Genomic DNA, 25,520 nt, shown 5'->3' on the forward strand with positions numbered 1-25,520 from the left:
TGCAGATGTGGGGGTGAGGGTGTGTGCACGTGTCCACAGCTAAGGATACAAATAAAGGACGGACTGTGATGTTTTTGCTACTGTCAGGTCCATTGGTTGTTCAACTCCTGACCAGCCTCGTCCAGGGAGAGCTCTGCGGGGAGTTTCGGGTCCATATTATCAGTCCAAGAGTCACGCTGGAGCCCCGCCTATGTTTTGAGAAATCGAAATACTAGCAGTGTGTACTGGCCCTTTAAGAGGACGCCTCGGAACGCCGGGGGGCGGAGCCTCAGTCGACGCCAAGCCGCTGTCACGTGTGTCGACGTCTGTGGCTTCGGGGGTCACGTGGTGGCTAGGTTGGGGAAAATGGCGGCTTCGGGGGAAAGTGGGGCTTCCGGCGGCGGTAGCACCGAAGAGGCGTTTATGACCTTCTACAGCGAGGTGAGTTAGACAGCGAGCCCAGAAGCGGCGATGACTGCGCCCGGAGCTAGGCCCATGGCGGCAGTGGCGGCCCTGGCTTTCCAGCGAGGGTCCGAGGCCCGGTCAGGGTGCGCTGGCTGTGCCGGGCCTGGTGTCGCCGCCTCCTTCCCGGGCCTTAGGCCCGCCCTCCCCGGCTTCCCCCTCCCCCAAGGCTCTCTTCCTGACTTGCCCCTCCCTCGTGGGTACCCCCCTTTGCCTTTCTATCCACTTCCCGGGTTTCCCTCTCGCTCTTCTCGGCTCTCTTTCCTCTAGTCTCCCTTAATGCTCTCCCCTCGGGTTCTCCACTTACTTTTCTGTCTTTGGGTTTCTGCGCCCCTCCACCCCTTTCTCCTGGTCTGCTTTCCCGCCTCTTGTTGACCCTCTCCCTCCTTCCCTATGTCTCCCCCTTCTTTCGTCCTCCTGCTGTCTGCCTCCCTGCCCTCTCCTCTTCCTGCTCCCCTCTTCCTGCTGCCCCTTTCCTCATGCTGCTGCTGTCTCCCTCCTGTTTTCCTTCTTTTCATGCTGTTTCCCTTTCCTTCTCCTTGTTATCCCCTTCTTCCTCTGCTCCCCTCTGCTATTGCTTCCGGGAGCAGCTTCTACCTTATTAGTCCCTCTCTTCCTCTGGATCTCAGAGCTCTTCCCTCTGAAAGCAGAGAGGCTAAAGAGCAATGCCTCAGGTTGAGGCTCCTGGGTTTTCCACAAGTCCTGTCTAGCGTTCGAATTCACCTTGTTTTGACAGAGAAAGTAATAGCAGACATTCCTGAAGAGCTTTTGTCAGTGAACTCTGAAGGCCTGTCCTTATAGGAAAATGTCAGTTTCTTGAAGGCTAGGACTGTCTCAATCTTGTCTATTTTCAGCCTTTAGAAATGTGCCTGGCTTGTGATAAGGCTACTTATTGGTTCATCTCATTCGATCCTCAGGTGCTTTGGATTTTATAGATGAGGAAACTTCACAGATGAGGAAACTTAAGAAATAAAGTGACTTGCCCAAGGTTGAACTAATTATCAATGGCCAGGGTGAAATTCAAACCCAGTTCTTCTTGACTATAAGTCCAGATTTCCTACTCCATTTTATGCGTTTACTTTATTTTGAGAGGGGGAGATCACAGGCTCCACCTATTTGCCCAGAGAGTCCAGACTTTAAAAAAATATTAACAGCCTCAGCATTAACAGCCTCAGCACTATATCAAGTTTGCAGAGATTGTTGGGATCTTTTTTGGTGGATTAAAAGGGGAAGGAATTTGACTTCCACTCTTTTGCCTTCTGATACATAGCAGAGATTATGTTACTGCTCTCTTTTGTAGCTGTTTTCCATGGAGGAGGGTCGTGCAGCCCCACAAACACAGTATCACAATTTTGGATCTGGAAGATACTATTTGGCCCAATCTTCTCATTTCACAATGGAGGGAACTTAATAACAAATTGTAAATTTTTTGAATTTTTCACTGTCCTAAAAGTAGAAAAGTTCATGGTCCCTTAGTTAGAGGCTCAGTCTTTTCAGAAATGAATAAGATATTTTTTAGTACTATTATCTTACAAAGTTTAAAGATTCTTTTAGAAACACAGTTCCATGTTTCAGAGAACAGAATTCTCAAAATTTGTGTAATTCAGCTTTCAAATAAATATTGTCAACATTTCTGTAAGGTTGACTATGTTATAATATTGTCCTCTTTGCCTCTCTAGTTCTGATATCATAAAGCCTTGCTTCTTGGTATACAAACACTTGCTTCTGGTATAAGGAATTTTTTTTTGTAAGGAAGAAGGGGGAAAAGGAGAGTAGAAGGAACATTCCTGCAGGAGGACAGAAGAAAAATTAGAGGTTTGGAGGCCACAGAGTGGAAACCCATTTAAAACTCCTTGGGAGAAATTATTTTTCTGGAAATTGGCATTGGTATGGTAGCATTGAATTCCAAAGGAACAGTTGAAGAGAAATGGTATTTAGAAATGGAAAAGATCTGGGCTCAAGTCCCAGTGCTTTTCTTTCCTATCTGTGTGACCTTGTTCACTTCTTTGGGTCAGATTTCTTTCTCAAAAAATGAGGGAATTGGACTAGATCTGGAGTTCTTAACAGTGGATAAATTTCAAGGGTTTTTTATACTTGGATGGGGAATATAACTACATCTGTGTTTTTATTAACCTCTGACCAAAATTATCATTTCCTTCATTAATTTTAAAAACTTTGTTAGAAAAACCTTATGAATTCGTGGTCTAGATGCTCTCTACCTTTTATATCAAAATTCTGTGAAGTGACTTAGTCTGATCTTGAATGGAAGATAGGAGAGGGTAGGGTGCTGGTCTTGGAGTGAGATGAACAGAGGTCAAATCTTAACATCATTACTTTTATAATTCAGATTACTTAACCAGCCTCTACTTCCTCACTTTCAAAAATTGGAGGGGTTTGAATAAGTGATCTTTGAAATTGATTTCAGTTCTAAATTCTATTCCTTTAAGACTTTGACTCAAGGAGTAAAATTACTCTAGAGATACTGAACATACGAGGTAGAGATGATCAATAGTGTTTTGTCTCCAAAGCTATGTTTCATAGGAGGGTTGTTTTATTGGAGGACTTGGCATTAATACTTGCCTTTAAGTTAGGGATAATAACAGTAATTATCAAAGCTGATATTTATCTGTTACTACATATATTTATGTCATTTAATCTTCACAACAACTTGGGTAAGGTAAGAATTGCAAATATTATCTCCATTTATAAATAAAGGTCCCCCAAGATGGTAAGTGACGTACAGAATTGTCACACAATGAATAAATATCATTGGGTCTTTGCACATAACTTTCTTTATTTAAAAAAATTAATTAATTAATTTTATATATAACTTTTTATTGACAGAACCCATGCCAGGTTAATTTTTTTACAACATTATCCCTTGCACTCGCTTCTGTTCCGATTTTTCCCCTCCCTCCCTCCACCCCCTCTCCTAGATGGCAAGCAGTCCTATATATGTTAAATATGTTGCAGTATATCCTAGGTATAATATATGTTTGCAGAACCGAGCATGATTAATTAAAGTCTTGTGTACTGTCTACTTCTGTCCCTCTTTTTTTTTTTTTTTTGTCTTTTTTTTCTCTTTAAAATTCTGAATTTAAACTCCAAAAAACTAACATGTCTGTTCTACAATAGAAAAGAAAGAGAATTGCCTGTGAAACCAAGAATTTATGTGCATTTTACTTCTTAAATAACAGTCATAAATCCATCATGTTCATTTCAAAGTTGTCTTGTTTTTTTCCTTTTAAGTTTGTTTCTCTTCTGTGCATTTTAAATGCTTCAATGAACTGCTCTCTCCCTTTCTTTCTTGCTTTTTGGTATCACCATTGGTAGTTTCCCTTTCTTCCCACACTAATCTTCTGTCCAGTGAGGGGAAAAAAGAAAATCACAAACTTTATAACAAATAAGCATAGTTAAGCAAAACAAAAATCCATGTTTACCATATTCAAAAATTGTATGTTCATTACCTCTCAGGAGCTGTTTCATCTGTGGTAGAGTGCTTCCTTTCAAATCCTAAATCTTTCAAAGTTGTTTTCTTTATAATGTAGTTAGTATATAAATTGTTTTGCTGATTTTACTCATTTTAGCATTTATTATTTTGCATGTCTTAACTAGGTTTCTCTGAAACTCTTATGATTTTTTTTTATTTCTAAATAATATTCCATTACATTTGTGTATAATTTGGTAATTTCTCAGTTGATGAATGCCTCTCCCCCTTTTTCTTTGCTTCAAGAAGAGGAGCAGCTAATAATTATTTTTGTACAGAGGATACGTTCTTTCTTAGTATGTTTTCATTAGCTGTGTCTTCAGTATATATTGTATTATACCACACTGTCTCTTCAGGAATACACTGGGTGCATCACTGACTTTACTCTACTTCTCCTGACTCTAGTACTTAGTCCTGTAGCTATGGAGAAATCACTTCCACTCTTTGGCTTTCAAGACCCTCCTCTGTAAAGTACAGGTTATCATATTAAACTTCTATGTTGTGTGGAAAAGACTTTTTATAAATGTTGATTCATAGTATGGATATTAATATAATAAAGGATTAAAATATATGTTTCATCCCTTGAATTTAACTTATGAAATTTCTTTTATTCCAGGTGAAACAAATAGAAAAAAGAGATTCTGTTTTAACGTCAAAAAATCAGATTGAAAGACTTACCCGGCCTGGATCATCTTATTTTAACTTGAATCCATTTGAGGTAAGTTTGTTTTTTAATAGTTAGGGTAGTCCTGGCCTATTTTTTCACCATCTCTTCATATCAGTCACTTTCATAGAAGAGCATGCAGATGATTTATTTCTAAGTGGAATTTTGAAAACCTAATTGGACTTGCTTTGAGAACAAAATGGTATTGGGGAGGAGAAGCTTGTCGTTGAACTTAGATAGTTTGGTTGAAGGCCATGCTCTGAAATCCCAGGTTTCTTTTTCTTAGTATTTACCACTATTTTTCATCAACCAGAACTTTATTTAGTTATCCCTTCCACATTGCCACTTTTCCCATCACAGTTTCAATATATCATTGATTGACATAAGAAATTAAATGGGAATTTGGGGAAAGTTTTGCAGAAGCCATAGCAAATAACACAGAAAAAGTTTAGAAATTCAGAAATTCATGTATGTATCAACATATTTAAAGGGGAGAAATCAAAAAATTTTACAAAGATTTTCTAGATCACAGGGGTGTCATACCTTTAATTCCTGTATTATGGAAGGGATAACTAGTCACCTTGCAATTGGGATGCTTCCCAGTGACTTCATTGTTCTGTTTATTCAAAAACAATTTAATGTAATTTTATAAACTAGTTAATTTTTAAAAATGTTTTTGGAGAGCTACTTCCGTGGTTATGTTTTTATTGGAATAAATGGTATTAGTAGTAGTGATTAATGTCTTTTCCTGCAGTTACTTACATGGAGATAATCTCATGGCAGGAGATGATGGAGGATCTTTAAGGGATATTGTCAGTTATATATTTAATTTAAAGAAAAGAATTATGGTGTATATTTAAAGAAATTTAATTTTAATTTCAAATTTAAAGAAATATAAAAAAAATTATAGAAATTTAAATGTAAAGAATTGCAGCTGATTTTATATATAGGGAAAGATTATAGAAGGAAACCTGGAGGAGAACCTTGGGAAATATTTGTGTTTAAGGTTTAGGAGAAAGTTGGTAAAGAGAAATTCAGGAATGGTAAAGAGAAATAGTTTGAGAATCATGAGGGACTAATATTATTGAAGCCAAATAATAAGAAAGATACCAAGAAGAGTAGGGGGATGGAATGGAAATTCACTGTGTCCTATGCTTTGGAGGATGGGAACAGGAATGGAACTACTTGATGTAGTATTATTAGTGACTTTGGTGAGAATTGTTTCTGTCCAGTGGTAGGGAAGGAAGCGGGATTGCAGGGGAGTAAGATCTTAAGATGCCTGAAATATTCAGTCTGATTTTTTTTTTTAAAGGTTAAAAATTTCTCTTTTTGTTTTCATCTGGAATAAAGGAAAGAAAATTTAGTTAAATTCATAGGTGAAACATACATTTTAATCCTTTACAATAATATCTAAGCAGCAAATCAATGTTTATAAAAAGCTGTTTCCTCACAGTTTAGGTATGATTATTTATATTTTGTAGATGAGGATCTTGATAGAGAATTAAAATGCTTTTTTATTGCCAGAGGCCTACTAAGTATCAGTCAGGTCAATTGTGATAAAGTTAGTAATATGCTTAGCCCTAGAGAAGATACAGTATAGTGTAATTATCTGTATAGCAAGAGCAGAATCTAAAGAGAGTCTGAGAGACACAGGCATGGCTGAGTCACTACTGGCATCATGGGAAGGACTCATATTAGCAAAGTATTTGATTTGTTGAACATTTGGATACTATCTTGAGTGGGAAAAGTGATATCCTTGCTGTCATTTATTTATGTCTGGATCACTGCTTACCATTCTGGGTGCCACATTTAGAGATGGTAATCAGCTGGACAACACCTAACCTGGTGGTAGTGTCTTGAGATCATGCCATAGAGTAAGTTCAGTTGGAGGAACTAGAGTTTAATTTAGAGAAAACTAAACTTTGGGTAGGGGGAAGAGACATGATAGCTTTCTTTAAATATTTGAAAGTGTTATGTAGAAGAATTATAGGGCTCTTTCTTATTGGCCCTCAAGGACAATCTGAGAAAACCAGTGGATGGAAGCTTGCCAAGAGGCAGAACCAGGATAAATAGGAGGTAAAATTCTCAGAGTTGGAAGTAGTGAGTTCCCCTTTATTAGACCTCTCTAAGAAAAAACTGGACAACAACGTGGGCATGTTATATGTGGGATTCTCTTTTAGGTATGACTGATTCTGCATGGGAACTGAAAATTCTTCCAACTCCTAAGTTATGATTATAATAAGTGATAGTTAATATAACAATAAAAATAGGTAACTTTTTCTAGGAGTTGGCAGGAGAGAAAGAGATATAAGAGTTTCTACATTTCTAGCAGATTGTTAGCGGCTTATGAGGTCAAGACCAATTACCTTTATTGTGATCTCTGATCACAATAAAAAGCTATAGACTTTATTAACTACAGTTTGTAACCTGGATCAACAGACCTTAAAATGCAGGTAGAGATTGGTCCAGAGAATTTGTCTGGTTTGTCTGGTTTGTACTTATCCATAGTTATGCCTTTAAATTTTGCTGCTGCCACTGATCTATAGAGACTCATTACTTGGGAAAACTTAGAACATACATTCTGAATGTGGTTGGGCAATGATTTTCTCTTTGTATGAAAAACATAGGATTCCTTTAATCTTTATACAGGGCTTACTGGGTGTATGGCACATTAGAGGGACTCAGATTTGACATGAGATATCCCCTTACTTCAGACAATACAAGACATTTAATTCATCTTATGAAGCTGTATTCTCTTTATTATTATTATTCTGCACTTCATAGAATTATGGAACTAAAATCTCTGGGTGGGGAGTTGAGGGGAAGGTATGATTTATGACAAATGAAGGACTTGAGGCTAGGAAAGGGATTTATCAAGATTAGAAACAATTTCTCTTTATATCTCTGACACTGAGCCCTCTGATTTCCAGTTCAGCACAGCACTTTATTTTTCACTGGTCTTCCATTGTGAAATGTTTTCTAAACATAGCTCTTCTGATATAAATTTAAAAAAGAAAGTTTTAGTGCCTTTTATTTTTATACAAGTCATTTTCAGTTATACCCTCCTGACTGATAGTTAAAAACAGTGAAGCAAAATTGATAATGTATACAATGTTCCACATGCATATTCTCTCTCTTCTTTCCACCTCACTTCCCTACCAGAAGGAATGAGGTATATTTATTGTATGTTTTTTGAGTTTAAAAAGTTTGGTTCCTCTTACTTTGTTTTAGTCAGTGATTTAGTCTTGTAGTCTTGTAATTTTGAAAATGTTTTGTTTTAAAAATGAATTTTCATTGGCATATTTAATTTTTATGTCATCTGAATTTTTCTGTTTATTCCTCTCCCTTCTGGACAGCTATCTCTTATAACAGAATTTTTTAAAAGAAAAGAAGAAAGAGGAACAAGAGGAAAAAAAGTGTAGTTAAGCCACTCAGCACAATGAAAAATACTTGACATTTTCCGTGTATTTCCCCCTTTACAAGGGAGGGAAGGGATTGGGGAAATTGTCTTCTTTGAGGACCAAGTTTGTTCTTTATAATTTTGCAACATTCAATTTTGATTGTTTTATGGTTGGTTTTTTCCATTTATGTTGTGGTAGTCATGTGTATATTGTTTTCCTGGCTCTGGTTACTTTACTTTTCATCAGTTCATATAAATTTTTTGCTGCTTCTCTGTATCACATTTGTCTTTTTCTACAGGAGAGTAATATTCCATAACATTCTTGTACCATAGTTTCTTTACCCATTCTCCAATCAATCGTTTCTGATTCTTTGCTATCACAAAAAGTTCCACTACATATAGTATATATGGAGTTTTTCTTTTTTTTTTTTTTAATCAAAAACTTCCATTCCTAGTAATATAATTTGTGTCAAAGGATATGAGCATTTTACTTTATTTATATTTATATTATTTTGTTTACTTTCCAGAATAGATTTGCCACTTCATAGTTCCCAAAAGTGCATTTGTGTACTTAGCTTTCCACAAGGACTTCAAAATTAACTTCCATTTTTTTTTTCTTTTAACCATCTTTGCCAGTTTGCTGCCAACAATCTGTTTTTAATGATTGACTTTTTCCTGGTTGGGATCATAGATGCTCCATACATTGACTTGGTTTGAAATTGAATTATCATAAGTTTATATATCTTGGATTTCATCCTGTTCATTTTAGGCATGAGTTCCCAAGTTTTAGAATCTTACAGAGTCACATAATTAGAATTGGAAGGGACTTAAGAAATGATGTAATCCAATTTAGACCTCATTAAAGACCTTTGTATTTCATTGCCAACTAATAGCCATTCAGACTTTAAAGTTTGCAAAGTGGAGAGGCAGAGCCAAGATGGTGCTGCTGTTATTCACTCATTTCGGTTGTATCCGATTCTTCGTGACTGCAAAGATATTGGAGTGGTTTGCCATTTCCTTCTCCAGCTCATTTTAGAGATGAGGAAACTGAGGCAAATGGGATTAAGTGACTTGCCCAGGATCACACAAATAGTAAGTGTCTGAGGCTGCATTTGAACTCAGGAAGATGAGTGTACCTGACTCCAGGCCCAACTCTATCCATTGCTTCACTAGCTGCCTCAAGGTGGTGAAATATCAGGATAAAGGACAGCATGCTCATTCATACCATCCCCAGCTTTTCCAGGCACATTTAAAAAAATACATCAAACTGAATCCTGATTGGAGAATGTAGGGGGGTAAATCACAGTGAATCATTTTTCCAGCTCAAGTCCATTTAGGGAGACAGAATAACAGATCTCTGGCAACAGGACACAATTCAGTCAAAATTGACATGCAGAGCATCCGTCACAGGGGAGAGGCTGTGGGAAGACCAAGATCCCATTTCAAGCAGAGAGGGTCCTTTCCTGGTGTAGGGTTCAGGAACAGGTGCCAACTGGTGGCTTTACTGTTCACTTCCCAGTTCCAGGTCACAGATCCAGGGTGGATTGAGGAGAGGACCTTCCTGCCAGGGTGGCATTCCAGGGTTTCGGGCCCTAGGCTGTACCATGAGCAAGGAGCAAGTTCAGAAGCAGTCAGCAGTTGTGTGTCTCAGACCCCAGGAGTAGAACTGGATCTAAGTTCCAGTCCCCAGCCCTGTCTGAAGTCTACAGAGGAATAACCAGGGCAGGAATCCCAGACCAAAGGGAATCCTACAGTTCCATCACTTTGAACCAACAGAGCTTTCCAGATCTGCAGTCTGATATTGGCTGAATCCAGCAGCAGTCTACTGGAACTTCAAATGAGGTAAGCCCACAGGCGTGTTACTGAGACCCAAACCCAGGTTAGGAAATTGCAGAACTCAGATTGGGGGGAAGTGAATAGACTTGCCCTGGATCAATCACTTTGGGAGCACTGAAAACTTTCATGACCCCAGTCTCAGCTATCCATGAAATTCTGGAATAACACAATACTTAAATTACCCAAAGAAAGTAACCAAGAGACCAATTTAGGCATCCCTTCCAGAAATGTCAACTTTAATATCGCTTTCAAAGTTAAAAGTAGTCTGGGAAAATGGGCAAACAAAAAAAGGATCCTACAATTTAAAAAAAAAAAAAAAACTTATGCTGATGAGGATGCTTAAGACTTGAACCTAGAAGAAAAGAATGACTCCAAAATATTTACAAGCAAAATCTTGAAGAAAAACACAGCTGGGGCACAAATTCATCTAGAATTCAAGGAAGAGATGAAACAAGAGTTTAAAAAAGAGGTTAAAATGTTTCCATAAATAAGAGTTCTAGAGGAAAAAAAATGGAAAAGAAATGAGATCTATAGAAGAAAGAATTGGAAAGGGAATTAACAGCTTAGTACAGGAGGTACAAATGCTGCGCAAGCAACAAACTACTTGAAAATTAGAATGGAGCAAATAGAAGTTAATGATTCCATGATAAAACCTGAAATATTAAAATTAAAAGTATGAAGAAATAGAAGAATATATAAGATCTTTCATAGCAAAAACAACTGACCTGGAAAATAGACCAAGGAAAGAAAATTTAAGAATCGTTGGACTACTTGAACACATGGTCCCCTTTCCCCCCCAAAAAAATCTAGACATCATATTACAAGGAATCATAAAAGAAAACTGGCCAGATCTTTTAGAATCAAAGGGCAAAATAGCATAGAAAGGACCCACTAATCATCTCCTGAAAGAAAGCCCAAAATGAAAACTGCCAGGAACATCATAGTGAAATCCAGAGCTTTTTCAGGTCAAAGAAAAAAAATACTTCAAGCATTCAGAAAGAAAGAATTCAAGTACGGAGGAACCACAGTCAGGAGCACACATGATTTAGCAGATACCACTGTGAAAGGAGCAAAGAACATGGAATATGATGTTCCAGAAGGCAAAAGTTATAGGCTTACAACCAAGAATAACTTACCCAGCAAAACTGAATATAATCCTACAGGGGATTCTCTTTCATGACAGAGAGGATTTCCATACATTTCTGATGAAAAGATCAGAGTCTATAGGAACTTTGAAATTAAAAAGCTAAACAATCATAAAGAACTAAAACAAGGATAAATTGTTTACATTTTAATATGGGGAGATGACATATGTCCCCTTTGAATCCTATCATCATTAAGGCTCATAGAAAGAGGACTTGTGAGTAATTGATTCTGTTATGTTTTAATGATTTTAATAGAAGAATAGAAAAATGGGGAATATACAAGGGGGTTAAGGAAAGGGAGAGGAAGGAGGAGAGAGAAAATCATCTCCCTTATTTGTGGTACACAAAAAGAAGTCTTTATAAAAATAAGGAGGAAAATATAGGGGAATAGTTGACATTGGTATCTCACTCATCCTATCTGGTCAGAGGAGGGAAGAATACACACATATTTGGATGCAGAAGTACATTTTTAAACAGACATACAGGAGGGAGAGATGGGAATAAGGTGTGGTGTTCTCTTCTTTTTCTCTAAAATATGATGGTTCTCTGGGAGCAGGTTTCTTGGGGAGCTTTTCTGGAGGCAGCTTTAGTTTCAGTTCCAAGTAATAATCACCTCAAACGCAGCCAGCTGATAAAAGTTCAAATCTTTTATTGTCTCTTCCAGAATAGTCCAGTTAGCTTTCTTTGGTTCTGAGAGCTCTTTTTGCTAGCTTCAGCTTTCAGCTCTTTCTGAATCTTGGTTCTGCCCGACTGCAGATTAACTTCTCAATCTCCTTAATTGACCAACAGACTGACTGACTGAAGCTCTAAGAGCTTCTTATATATGATCTCTTAAAGGTGTGAACTCAAAGGTTGACTTCTCCTCTGAGAGAGTGGGATTATGGGAGGTGTGAATCTCAGACTTGTGAACTCTAATGTATAAACTCTTATGTAAACTCTCTTAAAGGTATGAGCTCCAAAGGTGTGAACCATAACCTTTGTTTCTATCAACTCTAATGACTTAATAGCTTGTAAGGATTCTAACAATAAGGAGTGTAGATTAAGGGCAGGAATAGTTCTAAACAAAATGAACTCTTTAAGGGCATACAAAAATATATAAAGCTCTTTTGGGGGTTACAAAGCATGGGAAATTGAGGGATTCCCATTAGTTGGGGAATGATTGAAGGAGTTCTTGTTTATAAATGTGATGGAACACTGTTGTAATCTTAAGGAATGATGAAAGTGATGGTTTCAGAGAAACCACTTGGGGAGATTTTAAGGAATTTCTGTAATAAGAAGTGAGTAGAACCAGAATGGTTTATATACCTTGACAGCACTATTTTAAAGACAGCTTTGAAAGACTTAGAAATTCTTTTTAGTATAATGATCAACCATGAATCTACAGGACTAATGATGAAATGTGTTATCCATCTCCTAATAGAGAGATTTAGGTTTTTTTTGGGGGAAACTACTTAAAAAAATATGGCTAATGTGGAAATTTGTTATAAGAGTGTTTTGTTTTTTTCCTTTTTCAATGGGCCAGTGAGAGGGTGAGAAGGTAGATTTTTGCAGACTGAAAATTTTTTTTCAATATAACACAGCAAAACAAATAGTTATCCATTCTGGTCTTGGGGATCTCGTTTGGGAAAACCCACTGCTTATTCTTCTTAGATCATCTTTCATGAATGTTAAAATATCTTCTCTTTAGCCTTAAATTTCCATATCATTAAAGAATTTTTTTTTTTCATGAGTCTCTTTGTTATGACTGGGATGGACTCTAATTTATTCTGGTAAATGTTACATATAATTCACTTATATAACACTTTGTGCTTTGCAAAATACTTTGCAATAGTTGTGGTAGGTAGATAATAAAAGTAATGTTTCTGTTTTACATATCAGAAAATTGAAGCTCAGAAATGTATGTAGGTGTTGCTCATAGTCTCACAACTAGTGTTAGAGCTGAAACATGAATCCAGATCTTCAAGACTCAATACCCTTTCCATTATACCCCATAACTTCTTTTATTATTATTATTATTATTATAGCTTTTTATATACAAAACATATGCATGGGTAATTTTTCAACATTGACCCTTGCAAAAACTTGTTTCAGCTTTTCCCCTCCTTTCCTCCACCCCCTCTCCTAGATGGCAGGCAGTCCCATACATGTTAAATATGTTAAGGTATATATTAAATACAATATATGTATACATATTTATACAGTTATCTTGTTGCACAAGAAAGATCAGATTTAGAAAGAAGATAAAAATAACCTGAGAGAAAAAAAACAAAAATGAAAGCAAACAATAACAAAAGTGGAAATGTTATGTTGTGATTCATACTCATTTCCCAGTCCTTTTTCTTTGTACCCCATAACTTCTGAGGATGATTACTATTGCCATTAATTTGTTTTAAAAAATTTTAAGTGTTTTATTGATGTTTTTATATTCTAATCATGTCTCAAAATTGGACACACGTATTCACAAATTGACCTTTCCCCTGTAACAAGGGAAAACTATTTAGAAAAATTTCAGAGAGAGGGACTGCGTGAGATAATGGATATGAGCTTCTGCCTAAGCAATATCACATGTCTCAGCTGATAGGTAGACTTAGCTGTCAGTGTTGGGGACCGCTGTTGAGTTTTCAGCTCTTCTGAACTTGTCTTTATGTTACATGATTTTTCATTGGCATCATCACGATCTCTGAGGTTGCCACCTTGTTGATCTTTCCTCAGATCACATTCATTCACACAGAAGCATGTATATGACACATCCTTTTGTAGGTCTAGATCCAGTAGGTTCCTGGAAACCTTTATTCCTTCTTCAAGTAGTTCTTGTCTCAGGAGATACTTATGAGTTGTCCCATCCATACTTTTTGGATCGACGTATTTGCCACTCCTTTCCTCTGTCAGAGATCATTGTGCTTCGAAGTGCTTTGTTTCTTGTCTATTATTCCAAATTGTGTTTTGGATGTGGGCCCATCATAGCTGTGTGGTAAATGTTGACTGTGGTGGTGATGATGTGTTTCTCTACCCTTTCTCTGTTCCCTGGCTTACAGCAATCCCTCCTCTTGGGGGGAGACTTAATAGGAGCAGGAATAGAGGATATGCCAGTGCTTTGTCAGTAGTAGCCATTTGTGCCTGAAGGTCTCTGTTGGAACTTGGTGAAGTTTTGTGGAGTCTTCATTTTTTTATTCCTTTCCTTTCCTCATTCCATAACCATTATATCTTTTCCCTTGCAGACTCATTGCTGATGTGACTTCTTGTGCTTCCATAAATAACCAATCCTCTTTCACAGACCTAAAATATTCTGATGCAGTGGAGAGAGTATTAGATTTGGAGTCTGATCACCTGGTTGCAAATCTCTAGTCTATCTCTTATAACCTGTTTGGCCCTGAGCTAGTCCTTTGTCTTTTCTTGGCCTTTTTTCTTATCTGTAAAGAGAGGGCCTTGATCTTTGAGGTGCCATCTAACTCTGCATCTGGGGCCTTGTGATCATCCACAAGTACCATCCTTCCTTCTGATCCTTTGTCGTTCACCACCAGGGCTGTGCTGAAAAGGTTGGAAATCTTCCTTCTTTCAGAAAATAACATCACTTTGGGGATGCTGATCATTGTCCATCTTGGTGGACATTCTCTATTCCTCACAAAATTACTGGTTTGAGAGAAACTGGAGTTGATGAGGTCAGGATTTATATATACTCTCTGGGCCTTTGGTTTGGGGTAACCAGAGGAGTGTGCATGTCAGACGTTTGGCTATCACTGCTCCCATCTACTGTTGAAGTGAAGCCTTGCAGTCCAGTCCCAGCTCTCGGCCTGGTCAGTGTTGGCAGGCAGAGGTGAGATTTGGAATCTTAAAAGATGCCTAAGAACATATTTCTCCATTTGCACAGCTGCTTAAACATGTATGGTTTTTCTGCATTGATGGAGGAAGGATACACGGGGTAGGGAAAGTAACATTGAGGTGGTTGGAAATGTGACTGCAGTACAAGGTGAGTGCCTTTTCCTGGTAAATGGAGAAATGACTTAAGAAAGAATAATTGCCCTAGAGGAGTGCCTCCACTGATCATTTTGCTCAAGAAAACACATAGTATATTTTTATTTTTGGAAATCCTTTTTTATTGCTTTAACCTAATTATTGTTGTTGTTTATAGGTTCTCCAGATAGACCCCGAAGTGACAGATGAAGAAATCAAGAAGCGGTTCAGGCAGGTAAGCCTTCATTTTTGTGCTGTCAGTGGCATCTGAGGTCTGTGTGAAGTCTCAGACACATGTGCTTTGTCAGTAGTAGCCAGTGCTTCAGCCCTCTCTGTGCTGATGAGCTTAGGCAGGCATCATTTCAGGACTGTGTGAGCCAAGGTAGTCACCTTAAGCACAGTGATGTTCATAACCTTCTATTAACTGAAAGGGTTACACTTCAATTATTAGAACCACAGAGGACTCAAATTTTTTTTCACAATAAGAGCAAATCTCTTTAAGAGAGAGAGTTTGTGTGTGTGTGTGTGTGTGTGTGTGTGTGTGTGTGAAACACATCTTTCAGAAACAATTTAGGATGAATTTGAAATCTAAACATTTCTAGCTGGATTAGAGAGGTATTTAAACTGTCCTCTGTGCCTCTGAAATGACTCTCTGTTCTAAGACAATTTTAGGTAACATATGGAGGAATCCTGAAAAATACAGGTGTGTTAATATTCCAGAATAATTGGACAACCAAGTCACCATACCATTTCTTGAACTTCTCTCCTCAGTAGATCAATGGGAGATCAGTATAGAGGATATTTACTGACTAAGATGCAACAAAGGTGCCTCTCTTTCATTGTATTAGAGGGCACTTCTCTTGGGTGCCAAACACTTCTGAATTGGAAAGGCAAAGATCTCTGGATATGAATTCAGTTTGGGGCATCATTGCCTTTAATGCAGTTCTCTGAGGAAAGCCCATTTCCTAAAGGGAGAAGCCTTTTGTAGTCCTGAGAAATATTTTAAAATAATTCCAATGTATTTATTAAAAGGGTTTTTTAATCTGCCTCCCTATATCAAATGTGATTCTCCTCCCCCTCCCCCCTCCGCAAGTTCTTTCCCTTTCTTTTATTATTTATGAATTTAAATGAAAGGACTAGATAGCTTATGAAAAACTTTGTTCCTTCTTTAATCATAAACATAATCCTTGCTCTTACTCATTCTCATGCACAGTGGCTCTCATAGTTATGAATATTCATTTTATCAAAATCCTTCACCTCCTGGTTGATAGATTATCTTATCATTGTCTTCTTTAGACTGAAAAATTTGATTCCATCTAATCTTTTCTTGTATATCCATTTTTCATTCTCCTCTGGACCCTTTCTAACTTTTTCCTTTCTCTAAGAGCATCCAGTACTTTCAGAAAGGCCTAACTAGTACACTTTTCCCAGCTCTTAGATGTCATGTTTCAGGCATCTTTGCTTTTTTTAATATATTGCTGACTTATTTTATGATTAAGACAAACTTCTTCCATACTTGTTTATTTCCCATTGTGTGTGTGTGTGTGTGTGTGTGTGTGTGTGTGTGTGTGTGTGTGTGTTTTCCTGAGTGGTCCACTTTCTCCTTGTTTTCAAATCCAGCACTTTATTAAACTTGGACTTTTCCCTCTCCTCTGATAATTATTTTTATTTGGCACAAAAGGAGTTTAATCTGAAATGTAGACCCCTAAAAAATGTTAGCACATGGAGGGGGGGTCAGATGATTGAAATCCTAGGTCATAAAGACTAAAAAGATAAGAAAGAAGGGGGACCATTGCAGTTTTTATTTAAACTGGTTAAATTTAATGGCCACAGGACAACTGAGTGATGCAGTGGATAGAGCACAGACTTTGGAGTCTGGAGGACCTGAGTTCAAATCTAGCTTCAGACTCTTACTGTGTGACCTTGGGCAAGTCACTTAATCCCAATTGCTCTCCCTCCAAAAAAAAAAAAAAAAGATTAATGGATGTGCCATTAATATTAACTTGTTGATTACCCTATGGCAAGCTAAAATCTAGGGAAATGAAAATCTCAAAAGGAGGGAAATGTCAGTCATGTCTCAAATTTTTGGTAGCTGTTGTTATAAAAATAACTTACTGCCTTTTGACTTTAGTGAAGAAAATTTCAAGTGAGTATTATTTTTTCCTTTTTTTTTTTTTTTTTTACCATATCTCACTATAGCCTAATCATTGAACAAGCAGAATAGTTATGGATAAGATCCTCTTCATACCTTTTTGACCTTGGACAAATATGACTATATAACTGTAGTAAGAGTGTTTCTGTATTTTAAAGTTGTAATTGTGACAAAGAATGAGTAATAGTAGTTTTCATTAAAAACTACTTTGGAATAGCAAATGAAAGAAGCATATATTATAGATCATATTTTTCTCAGTTGTAGAATATTTCAGCTTGAGCTGCCAACTTCAGTGTTTTAGAATAAACAAATCATAACTGTGACCAGAATGAACCAATATACTATATAGAACTTGTGACAAGATGTTTCGTTGCACTCTGTCATCACCCTAAAGCAAGACATATTTGAAAATGTTGGGTTCTGGCTTTCCTGCAAGCCTGGACAGTACTTCCTTTAGTCCCAGATAGTATCTTTTTATGTCTTGTATACATTAGAAGGGATCTCTACATCAAGGGAGAGTGACCAAGGAAAACTAGCCATCCAATAGTGACCTCAGATGTCTCAACATAAATAGACAAACTATGGGTAGTAAGTGCAAATAGATATCAGAACATCCATATTTTCATTGTGATTTTGTTGTCAGAGGTATTCTCTCCATTGATATAAATGACAGTCAATCCATGTCTGCTAATGTTGGATGATTCTGCCCATATCTGTTCATGGTTAAGCTTGCCCTGTTTTGAGGTGTATGCCTTCAGACAGGTGCATTTCGAGAGGACCTCACTGCCCTTAAGGAATTGACCTTGGACTCTGGGCTGTAGCTGTTCATCAACAGTGGCAAGCCTCTTTAGCAAGTTTCTATAATTATGTTTTATGCCTCACCTGATGATTGTCAAATCAAGTTCTCTCTGTGTATCTTAAAGTATTGAATACTTTAAACCTAGGTATATCTTGCTAGAAGAGAACCTTGAAAGTGGCCTTTGGACTCATTGAATCAAAAAGGACAGAGTAACATTTTCTGTTATCTACATCTTTTAGTCAGCTTCTTTTAGGCTTTTCTTGAATCTTGTATTTGAAAGTCATATTTTCTATTCATCAGGAGTTCTTGCAAAATCCTCTATTTCATTGAATTTCCATTTTTTTCCTCTGAAGGATTATACTTAGTTTTACTGGTAGGTGATTGTTTTTGGCTGTATTCCTCCCTTCCTTGCTCTCTGGAATGTCATATTCCCAGATCTCCAATCTTTTAGTGTAGAAATAGCTAAATCTTGTGTTACCCTTATAGTGACTCCACGATACTTGAATTGTTTTTTTTCTGCTGCTTGCAATATTTTCTCCATAACCTGGGAGCCTGGAATTTGGCTAGAATATTCCCAGGAGTTTTCATATAGGATCTTTTTCAGATGTGATCAATGGATTCTTTCGATTTCTATTTTGCCTTCTGGTTCTGCAATAACAGGGCAATTTTCCTTGATAGTTTCTTGAAAGATGATGTCTAGGCTTTTTTTTTTTTTTTTTCTCATGGCTTTTAAGTAGTCCAATAATTGTAAAATTATCTCCTGGATCTATTTTCTAGGTCAGCCTGTGTTTGGGGGTGAGATATTCCACTTTGTCTTATATATATATATTTTTCCTTTCTTTTGGTTTTGTTTTATTGTTAATTGATTTCTCTTAAAGTCAATAACTTTCATTTGCTCATTTCTAATTTTAAGGAGAAGTGTGTTTATTATTCTCCTGGCCTATGCTCTGATCGGTGAGCAATCACAAGCAGTCTTTTCTGTCTTGGAACTGTGACAAGGGGCCCTGCTCCACTGTAGCCACAAGCTGTACAAGTGCTTCTCCTGGTGCTGAGACTGCCACCCAGGATTGTGACCCAGATCTGAATATAGGCAAAGCAACAAGTCCTGCCTCAGTGCTAGCAAAGAGACCCCTGTAATCTCTTTCTGACCAGCTAGCTGTTCAGGCCCTCAGATGTCTCATTTTGGGACTGAGAGCTCCAGATGCAGTTGTGGGCTGATTCAGTAGCTCCCAAGGCCCACTCCTAGTCTTCTGAGTCTGTGCTGGACTGTTTGCCATTCTTCCCCAGTTGTGAAAGACCTTTCCTGCCAATCTTCGAAGTTGTCTTTGACTGGAAAATTATTTCAACCTTCTCTTTTATGGGTTCTGCTACTCCACAAATTATTTTATGGCATTGCTTAAGATGTTAGAGGGAGAGCTTAGGCAAAGCACTGCCTTTTCTTCACCATCTGGTCCGCCCCAACTTAGACTTCTTTTTGCCTGATCATTTTGTATCTGAGTTACTGTTTTTATTTTAGGTGTTGGCTGTTTAAAAGGTACACTCAAATCTATACTTAGTAATAGGAGGTATAACTAATCTTTATATAGCATTTCTTTCTTAGCTCTAGTCCCTTATTACCAGTTATAATGTACATCTCAAGTTAGATGTGCCATGGCATAAGCTTCTCATACTTAACATGTGCAAAACAGCAATCAGTATCTTTGGCTCCCCCCCACTCCTCAGTCTCCATCACTGAACTTCCCTATTATTGATTCCTTTTGGTGACACTTACAGTCTTCTCAGTCACCTAGGTTCTCAAACCTTGGTATCTTTCATCATGTCACAAATCTTGCAATTTCTAAGTTCACATATATTTGGTGTCCAGCCCCTCTCCATCCACATAATGTCTATATTACTTCTCATCAGGACATTTGCAACAACTCACCAATTAGTCTGCTTGCCTTTTTTTCCCCTCACTCTGATCCTTGCACTTGTCTTCATATTTGTCAGTGATTTTCCCAAGATACAGCTCTACCCATGTCATTTCCCTGTTCAGTAAACTCCAGTTGTTCCCCATCTTCTGAGGAGAGGGGAGTGACACAGACGGACCTGTGCCTTAGCAAAAGCACTCTGCTTTATAGTTTCCAAGAGCTTTTGGTACTCTTTGTAGCCTCACCAGGTAGCTAGTACAAGTGTTCATCATCCTGTTTTGCAGACAAAGGAACTGAGTGGGACACACATCTGCTGAGGGGCAAGACCAAAACAAATCTGCAGTTTTCCTCCTGGGCCTCCTGGGGCCTTGGATTTCTGACTTCCCTGAATGGAGTGGGGGAAAGGGGCATGCTGCAGGGGAATCTTGGCACGTGTTTGGCTGAATTGAGTGACCTCTTCCCTTCTTGTTGCAGTTATCCATATTGGTGCATCCTGACAAGAACCAAGATGACGCAGAGAGAGCACAGAAAGCTTTTGAAGGTATCAGCGCCTATGTGCACTTGCTGCCTTTGGACCCCGGGGGTGATGCTGGTGACAGCTGGTCCCTTTGCTCACCCTGAATTCTCCCAGGGGCTCTCCATTCATTGCCTCCATGATGGCATCATCATCTGTCAGAAGGGCCCTGTTTCTTTAGTGCTTTCTGCATACAAAGCCCTTTCCTCATAGTCCTCTCAACTTAGCTGGGGGGAGGTGTGTGTCATAGGCCCATTTTATAGGTAAACAAACTGAACTTTGCCCAAGGCCACACAACCACTAAACCCAAGAGTTGTCCCTTCTCCCCCAGTTCATCTAGAATCTTTCCATTTCACCACTGCAAGCACCCTTCTACATTTCCAAAACAGATGGGCAAAAAGAGTCTTGATCTGCCCCAAACCCATCCCCCCTGACAGTTGTACTTGGCTTAGGACATTGTCCTAGTGTGTACAGGGCTACCAGGGAAAAAGAAGGAAGGTAGGTGAGCTCAGGCCAACTCATCTGACCACTTGAGGCAGAAAGCTACAAATCTGGAAGAGCCAGTGTACTGCTGACCACCTGCTACCTCCATTCCACAGATGCAAAAGCAAGTGGGCAGGGGAGTTCAGTGAATGCAGTGTGATACTTCCATGTTCTTCAGTCACTTTAACAATATTTAGATAAACCATGAAAATAGACTTGCTTCTGGCCACAGAAGTTTAGATTTTGTGAGAGCTGAGACTTCAGAGAGTGTTAGCAAACCTTTTTTTTTTTTTTAAATAATAACTTTATATTGACAGGATCCATGCCAGGGTAATTTTTTTTACATTATCCCTTGCACTCATTTCTGTTCCGATTTTTCCCCTCCCTCCCTCCACTCCCTCCCCTAGAAGGCAAGCAGTCCTATATATGTTAGATATGTTAGCAAACCTTTTAATTTCACTGTTTTGTACTAGCTGTTGACAAAGCCTACAAACTGCTCCTGGATCAGGAGCAGAAGAAGAGAGCCCTGGACGTCATTCAAGCAGGAAAAGAGTACGTGGAGCACACCGTGAGTGTCATGGGGTTTTGATGGCCTGGCGGGCTTTGTACCCCGGAGAAGGGACAGCTGAGGGGGGGAAGAGATGCCGATAGATGCCAAGATCACTTTCTTAACTTACCTACCTTCTCTGATGCCAGTTCTTTCCAAAGAGAATGCCCTGCCCACCACCCTCTCTTGCAAGATCAAATGGAAGATGTTCCCCACCATGAGTCAAGTGAAATGGCTCCTTTCCTTCACTGGATATCTTGTCCAAGGATTGGAGCTGGGACTTGAGGACACTGAGTTGGGTTGTTCTGTTTCCTAAAAAGAGTTATATAGCAATATTAAACTGTCTATTATTGAAACTTTCATGGATGATTTTGAGGGTTTTTTCCCTTAGTGCTATGACATCTTTAAATGGTGGGTAATGCTATGATTTCTTTGTAATTCTTTTTTTCTGTTTGGTAAAGTTCTCTGTGTCAGAAATGACCATGAACCTTTTATTTCAGATGTTATAATTTGAAAGAGTTCTGATGGTCATGATCTCTTCCTGGAAAAGCCTTAGTTGAACACACGAAATAAAAATCTATAGACAACCATAATGAATTTTTTTTTTTTTAATGTGGGAATAAGCAGATATAGGAGGGATCCCCAGGAGAAATCACTTCAGTGACAATTAATATTCTTGAAAAGGGACTTTCCTCCTGTTTCCTTCAAGGGAATCAGGTAATTAGAAGAGCTTTTCCTTACCAACCCTTCCGGTTAGCATCTTACAGATTAATAGAAACACATTTGGGCAGCCCTTCCTGGCAACTGGGTTCCAGCCTGTTGCAGATATTTGGAAAATAGGAGGGTTTTATCTTGTTTGACCACCAGGGGTCACTATTGCTGATTTCTGGCTGTTTTTTTGATAGTCATAGCATTTTTGAGGGGATAAGTGAATTGACAGTTCAGAGCTAAATGTTTTGTTTTTAGGCTCTCCCTTTTGGGGAGGGGTGGAAAAATAACAGGAATAACATTTTGTTTGATTTTTTTTGCGAGGGCTTTAAAACCCAACGTTGTTTTCATATAGATAGTTGATTATTGAGACTCCCATGTCCAGTTTTTGCCATTGCCAATGCTTTTGTCTGTCTGAATCCTCCCTGGCTTTTGAAAAAGAGGGGCTGGTAGACCTGGTAGTGAAGTGGCAATGACCTGTTTCATATCATTGATGGATCCTGAGGCAATGGACCTTGTGATGTTGAGGGCTGGTCCTTTGCTGGGCTGGACTGGAAAGAGAAGGCTACCCTCCTCTTTGTTCTCTTGTATGACTTGTGTCAGCTGCTTTTAACAAGCCCCCTATTTTTAGGTGAAAGAGCGAAAGAAACAGCTAAAGAAGGAAGGGAAGCCTACAAACGTGGAAGAAGATGACCCTGAATTGGTGAGTTTCAGGAAAAAAGTGTACATTTCTCCAGAGTTACATGGAATTGGGAGGTCCTGCCATTGCAGGTGGAGGTAAGACCCTGGATCCACCAGAGTCTTAGGGTCTCATGGTTTCAGAGAACTGAGAAGTACACAGGTTGATGCCTAAAGTCTCCCAGTTATTTCTCTGGCTTACTTGAAACACTTTAGAAGGGTAGTATGTGAGCTCCCTTCTTGTGACAACCCTCAGTAGCTTTAGGTACTTTCTTCCTACCACCTCTTCTTTAGGGACACTTCTTGCCCTCTGGACAGAATTCCAATTTCCTTTGCTTTCATAGTATATATCTCATTTTCTATTCTATAAACATTATCATTCCCTTGGATCCTATCCTAATTCTTCCATGTCACTCCTAAGTTATAGAATCTGGAACTTTTAAAGAAATAAAACATAGGTTAGAAAGGTCTGAAATCCCTAAAGCTTGCTCATTTTGTTCTCCTGACAATAATAGATCCAACTTATTTAGTATTGGTGTAAAAAAAGAGCCTTTAAAAACGAAGAGGACAAATTGAATTGTTCTCATTTTCTAGATGAGAAAACTGAGACACAGAAGGATCAGTGACTTGCCTGTGGTTACACAGGTATTGAGTTCCTCTCATAGCTTGGTACATGTCAGACCTGTTTGCACTTCAGCCAATATCCTTGGAATCCTGATTCCAGCCCTCTTACCAGTAGGTCATTATGTATTGGATACAGTCACTATTTTGGAGAAGAGGGAAATAGATCTTTTCCTGCTCTCCCTTCCCCTTTCCACTTTCTCTATACATTGCTGTCACTAAATATACAAACTCTGCTCTTGGGAGACAGATTTTTCTGTTATATTCTGCCAATGGTAGTTATTTGTATAGTTCCATCATCCTGTGGTATGTGGTGTCATGGTAAGAATGCTGGAAGTTCAGGGTTCTGATAGGGCAATTTGACTAGGCTCTCTTGTGTTATTGTATGCCTCCTTTCCCCTATTGGATTGTAAGTTTCTTAGGCAGGTTTGCCCTATTTCCTAGGTTTACTATAGTGCCCTGTGCTTATCAGTTCTTGTTAAAGAAATGATTGTGGGCCATGCTTTTCCCCTGACCTTTTTGGGGTTTTCTCTTTCTCTGTTTATAATGTCATTTAGAACCTCTAACCTGATGATGTGAAGATACATTTATCTTTGAAGGTACTTCAAAGCCAGGTGCTTCCCTGTGGGCCCCAGGTGTGTGGGAGGAGCGGGTGAGTGTCTGCATATGAGGAAGGTTCTGTTCTTTCTCCTGAGCCCTGTGTCTAAGCAGGAAGGTCATGTGTCTCCCTGGCACCAACAAGCTTTCTGGGGGACCCAGCATCAGAAAGACTTCTCTTTGTTTTAGAAGTTAAAATTTCCCTATTTTATTTAATCTGCTTTCCCTTGAACTTCGTCCTGTAATTAAATTCTCTTTTGCATTCCTATTTTCTTACAGTTCAAACAGGCAGTTTACAAACAGACAATGAAGCTTTTTGCTGAATTGGAAATAAAGAGGAAAGAGAGAGAAGCTAAAGAAATGCACGAAAGGTAAGTCTTGATGGCATCTAGGAAGTTAGTTTCCTTTGTTTTATATGTATTTCTTAATAAGTTCTATCCACTTCCTTTTTCTAAAATCAAAATGATGATTTATTTGGTCTGGATTCTCATCTGAATCTTTTGTGGATATAGAAAAAATTTTGTGGGTTTTTGTTGCTCTAAGAAAAGCTTTTCATCACTGTGTTTTTACAATGTTGGCATACTTCACTTGGATCTGTTTTGTGTTAGTCTTTCTATAGTTCTTGGTATTTATTTTTTTTTAAAAGGAGAAAAGGAACAAGTATTTTAATTACTTACGGTGCCTACATTGTGCTCAGCTCTTTATAAATATTGGTCCTCTCAACAGCCCTGGAAGTAGGTGCAGTTATTATCCACATTTTACAGTTGAGGAAACTGAGGCAGACAGATTCAGTGACTCGACAGGGTCATATAGCTAGTGAGTATTGAATACAGGATTTGACCTGGGTACACTCTTGTTCCCTCTAGTAGTCTCTGAGGACACAGGCCATTGTGTTAGTAACCCATTTATTTAACCATTCTCCATTATGGAGTATAGATTCTAGTCAGAGCTAATATTATGAATATTTTTGTGTTTCAGATTCTTTGTTCTTAATGATTCCTGAATGATTGTTTCTAGTAGTGGGTTTGTTGTTGTTGGTTTTTTTTTTTTTTTTAATTTTTATTTAATGATTACTTTATATTGACAGAATCCATGCCAGGGTAATTTTTTAGTAGTGGGTTTGTTGTGTCAAAGAGTAATAGATTTTTGGGGTGACTTTTATTGTGTATCTTTCACCAATCAGTCACACCAGCATTGTGATCAGAATCGTTTCAGAGTCAGGTCAGAATTATTGCTGGAGTCAGTTCAACAAACGTTTATTAAATTTTGTTATGTACATGTTTTCATAGAGATTTGAATGATCGAGGCTCTACCGCTCTCCTCAGCTTCTGGGCAAATTGGAACTCATCTGTTGTGCTAGCATAGGGGGAGGCACAGAGAGCTGTATGGACTCAGCAGTCCTATGGGAGATGCTAGGCCATTGCTCAGCTGCAAGATGAAGTAATAATACTAAGAATAGCTAGCTTTTGTATTACCATTTCAGCTTTGATCTTCACAGCCACATCAAGAGGCATGGACTATTATCTCCACTTTACAGTTGAGGAAACCAAAGCAGAGAGGTTAAGCGATCTGCCCATGTCATATAGC

At 38.3% G+C, this 25,520-nt stretch overlaps 1 protein-coding gene across 1 annotated transcript in view; it reads left to right on the plus strand.

The window, feature by feature from the left end:
* The first annotated feature begins 303 nt into the window (after positions 1-303).
* DNAJC8 (DnaJ heat shock protein family (Hsp40) member C8) overlaps positions 304-25,520 on the plus strand; it is a 29,821-nt gene continuing 4,604 nt past the window's right edge. The window contains exons 1-7 of the mRNA XM_051988048.1: positions 304-420; positions 4,545-4,646; positions 15,103-15,159; positions 20,260-20,326; positions 21,256-21,350; positions 22,669-22,740; positions 24,213-24,304. Of these exons, the coding sequence (XP_051844008.1) occupies positions 346-420; positions 4,545-4,646; positions 15,103-15,159; positions 20,260-20,326; positions 21,256-21,350; positions 22,669-22,740; positions 24,213-24,304 (560 nt within the window). The 5' untranslated portion in view covers positions 304-345. The remainder of the gene's footprint in view (positions 421-4,544; positions 4,647-15,102; positions 15,160-20,259; positions 20,327-21,255; positions 21,351-22,668; positions 22,741-24,212; positions 24,305-25,520) is intronic.

This window comes from Antechinus flavipes, chromosome 3, assembly GCF_016432865.1.
Source record: "Antechinus flavipes isolate AdamAnt ecotype Samford, QLD, Australia chromosome 3, AdamAnt_v2, whole genome shotgun sequence".
Lineage (NCBI taxonomy): Eukaryota > Metazoa > Chordata > Mammalia > Dasyuromorphia > Dasyuridae > Antechinus > Antechinus flavipes.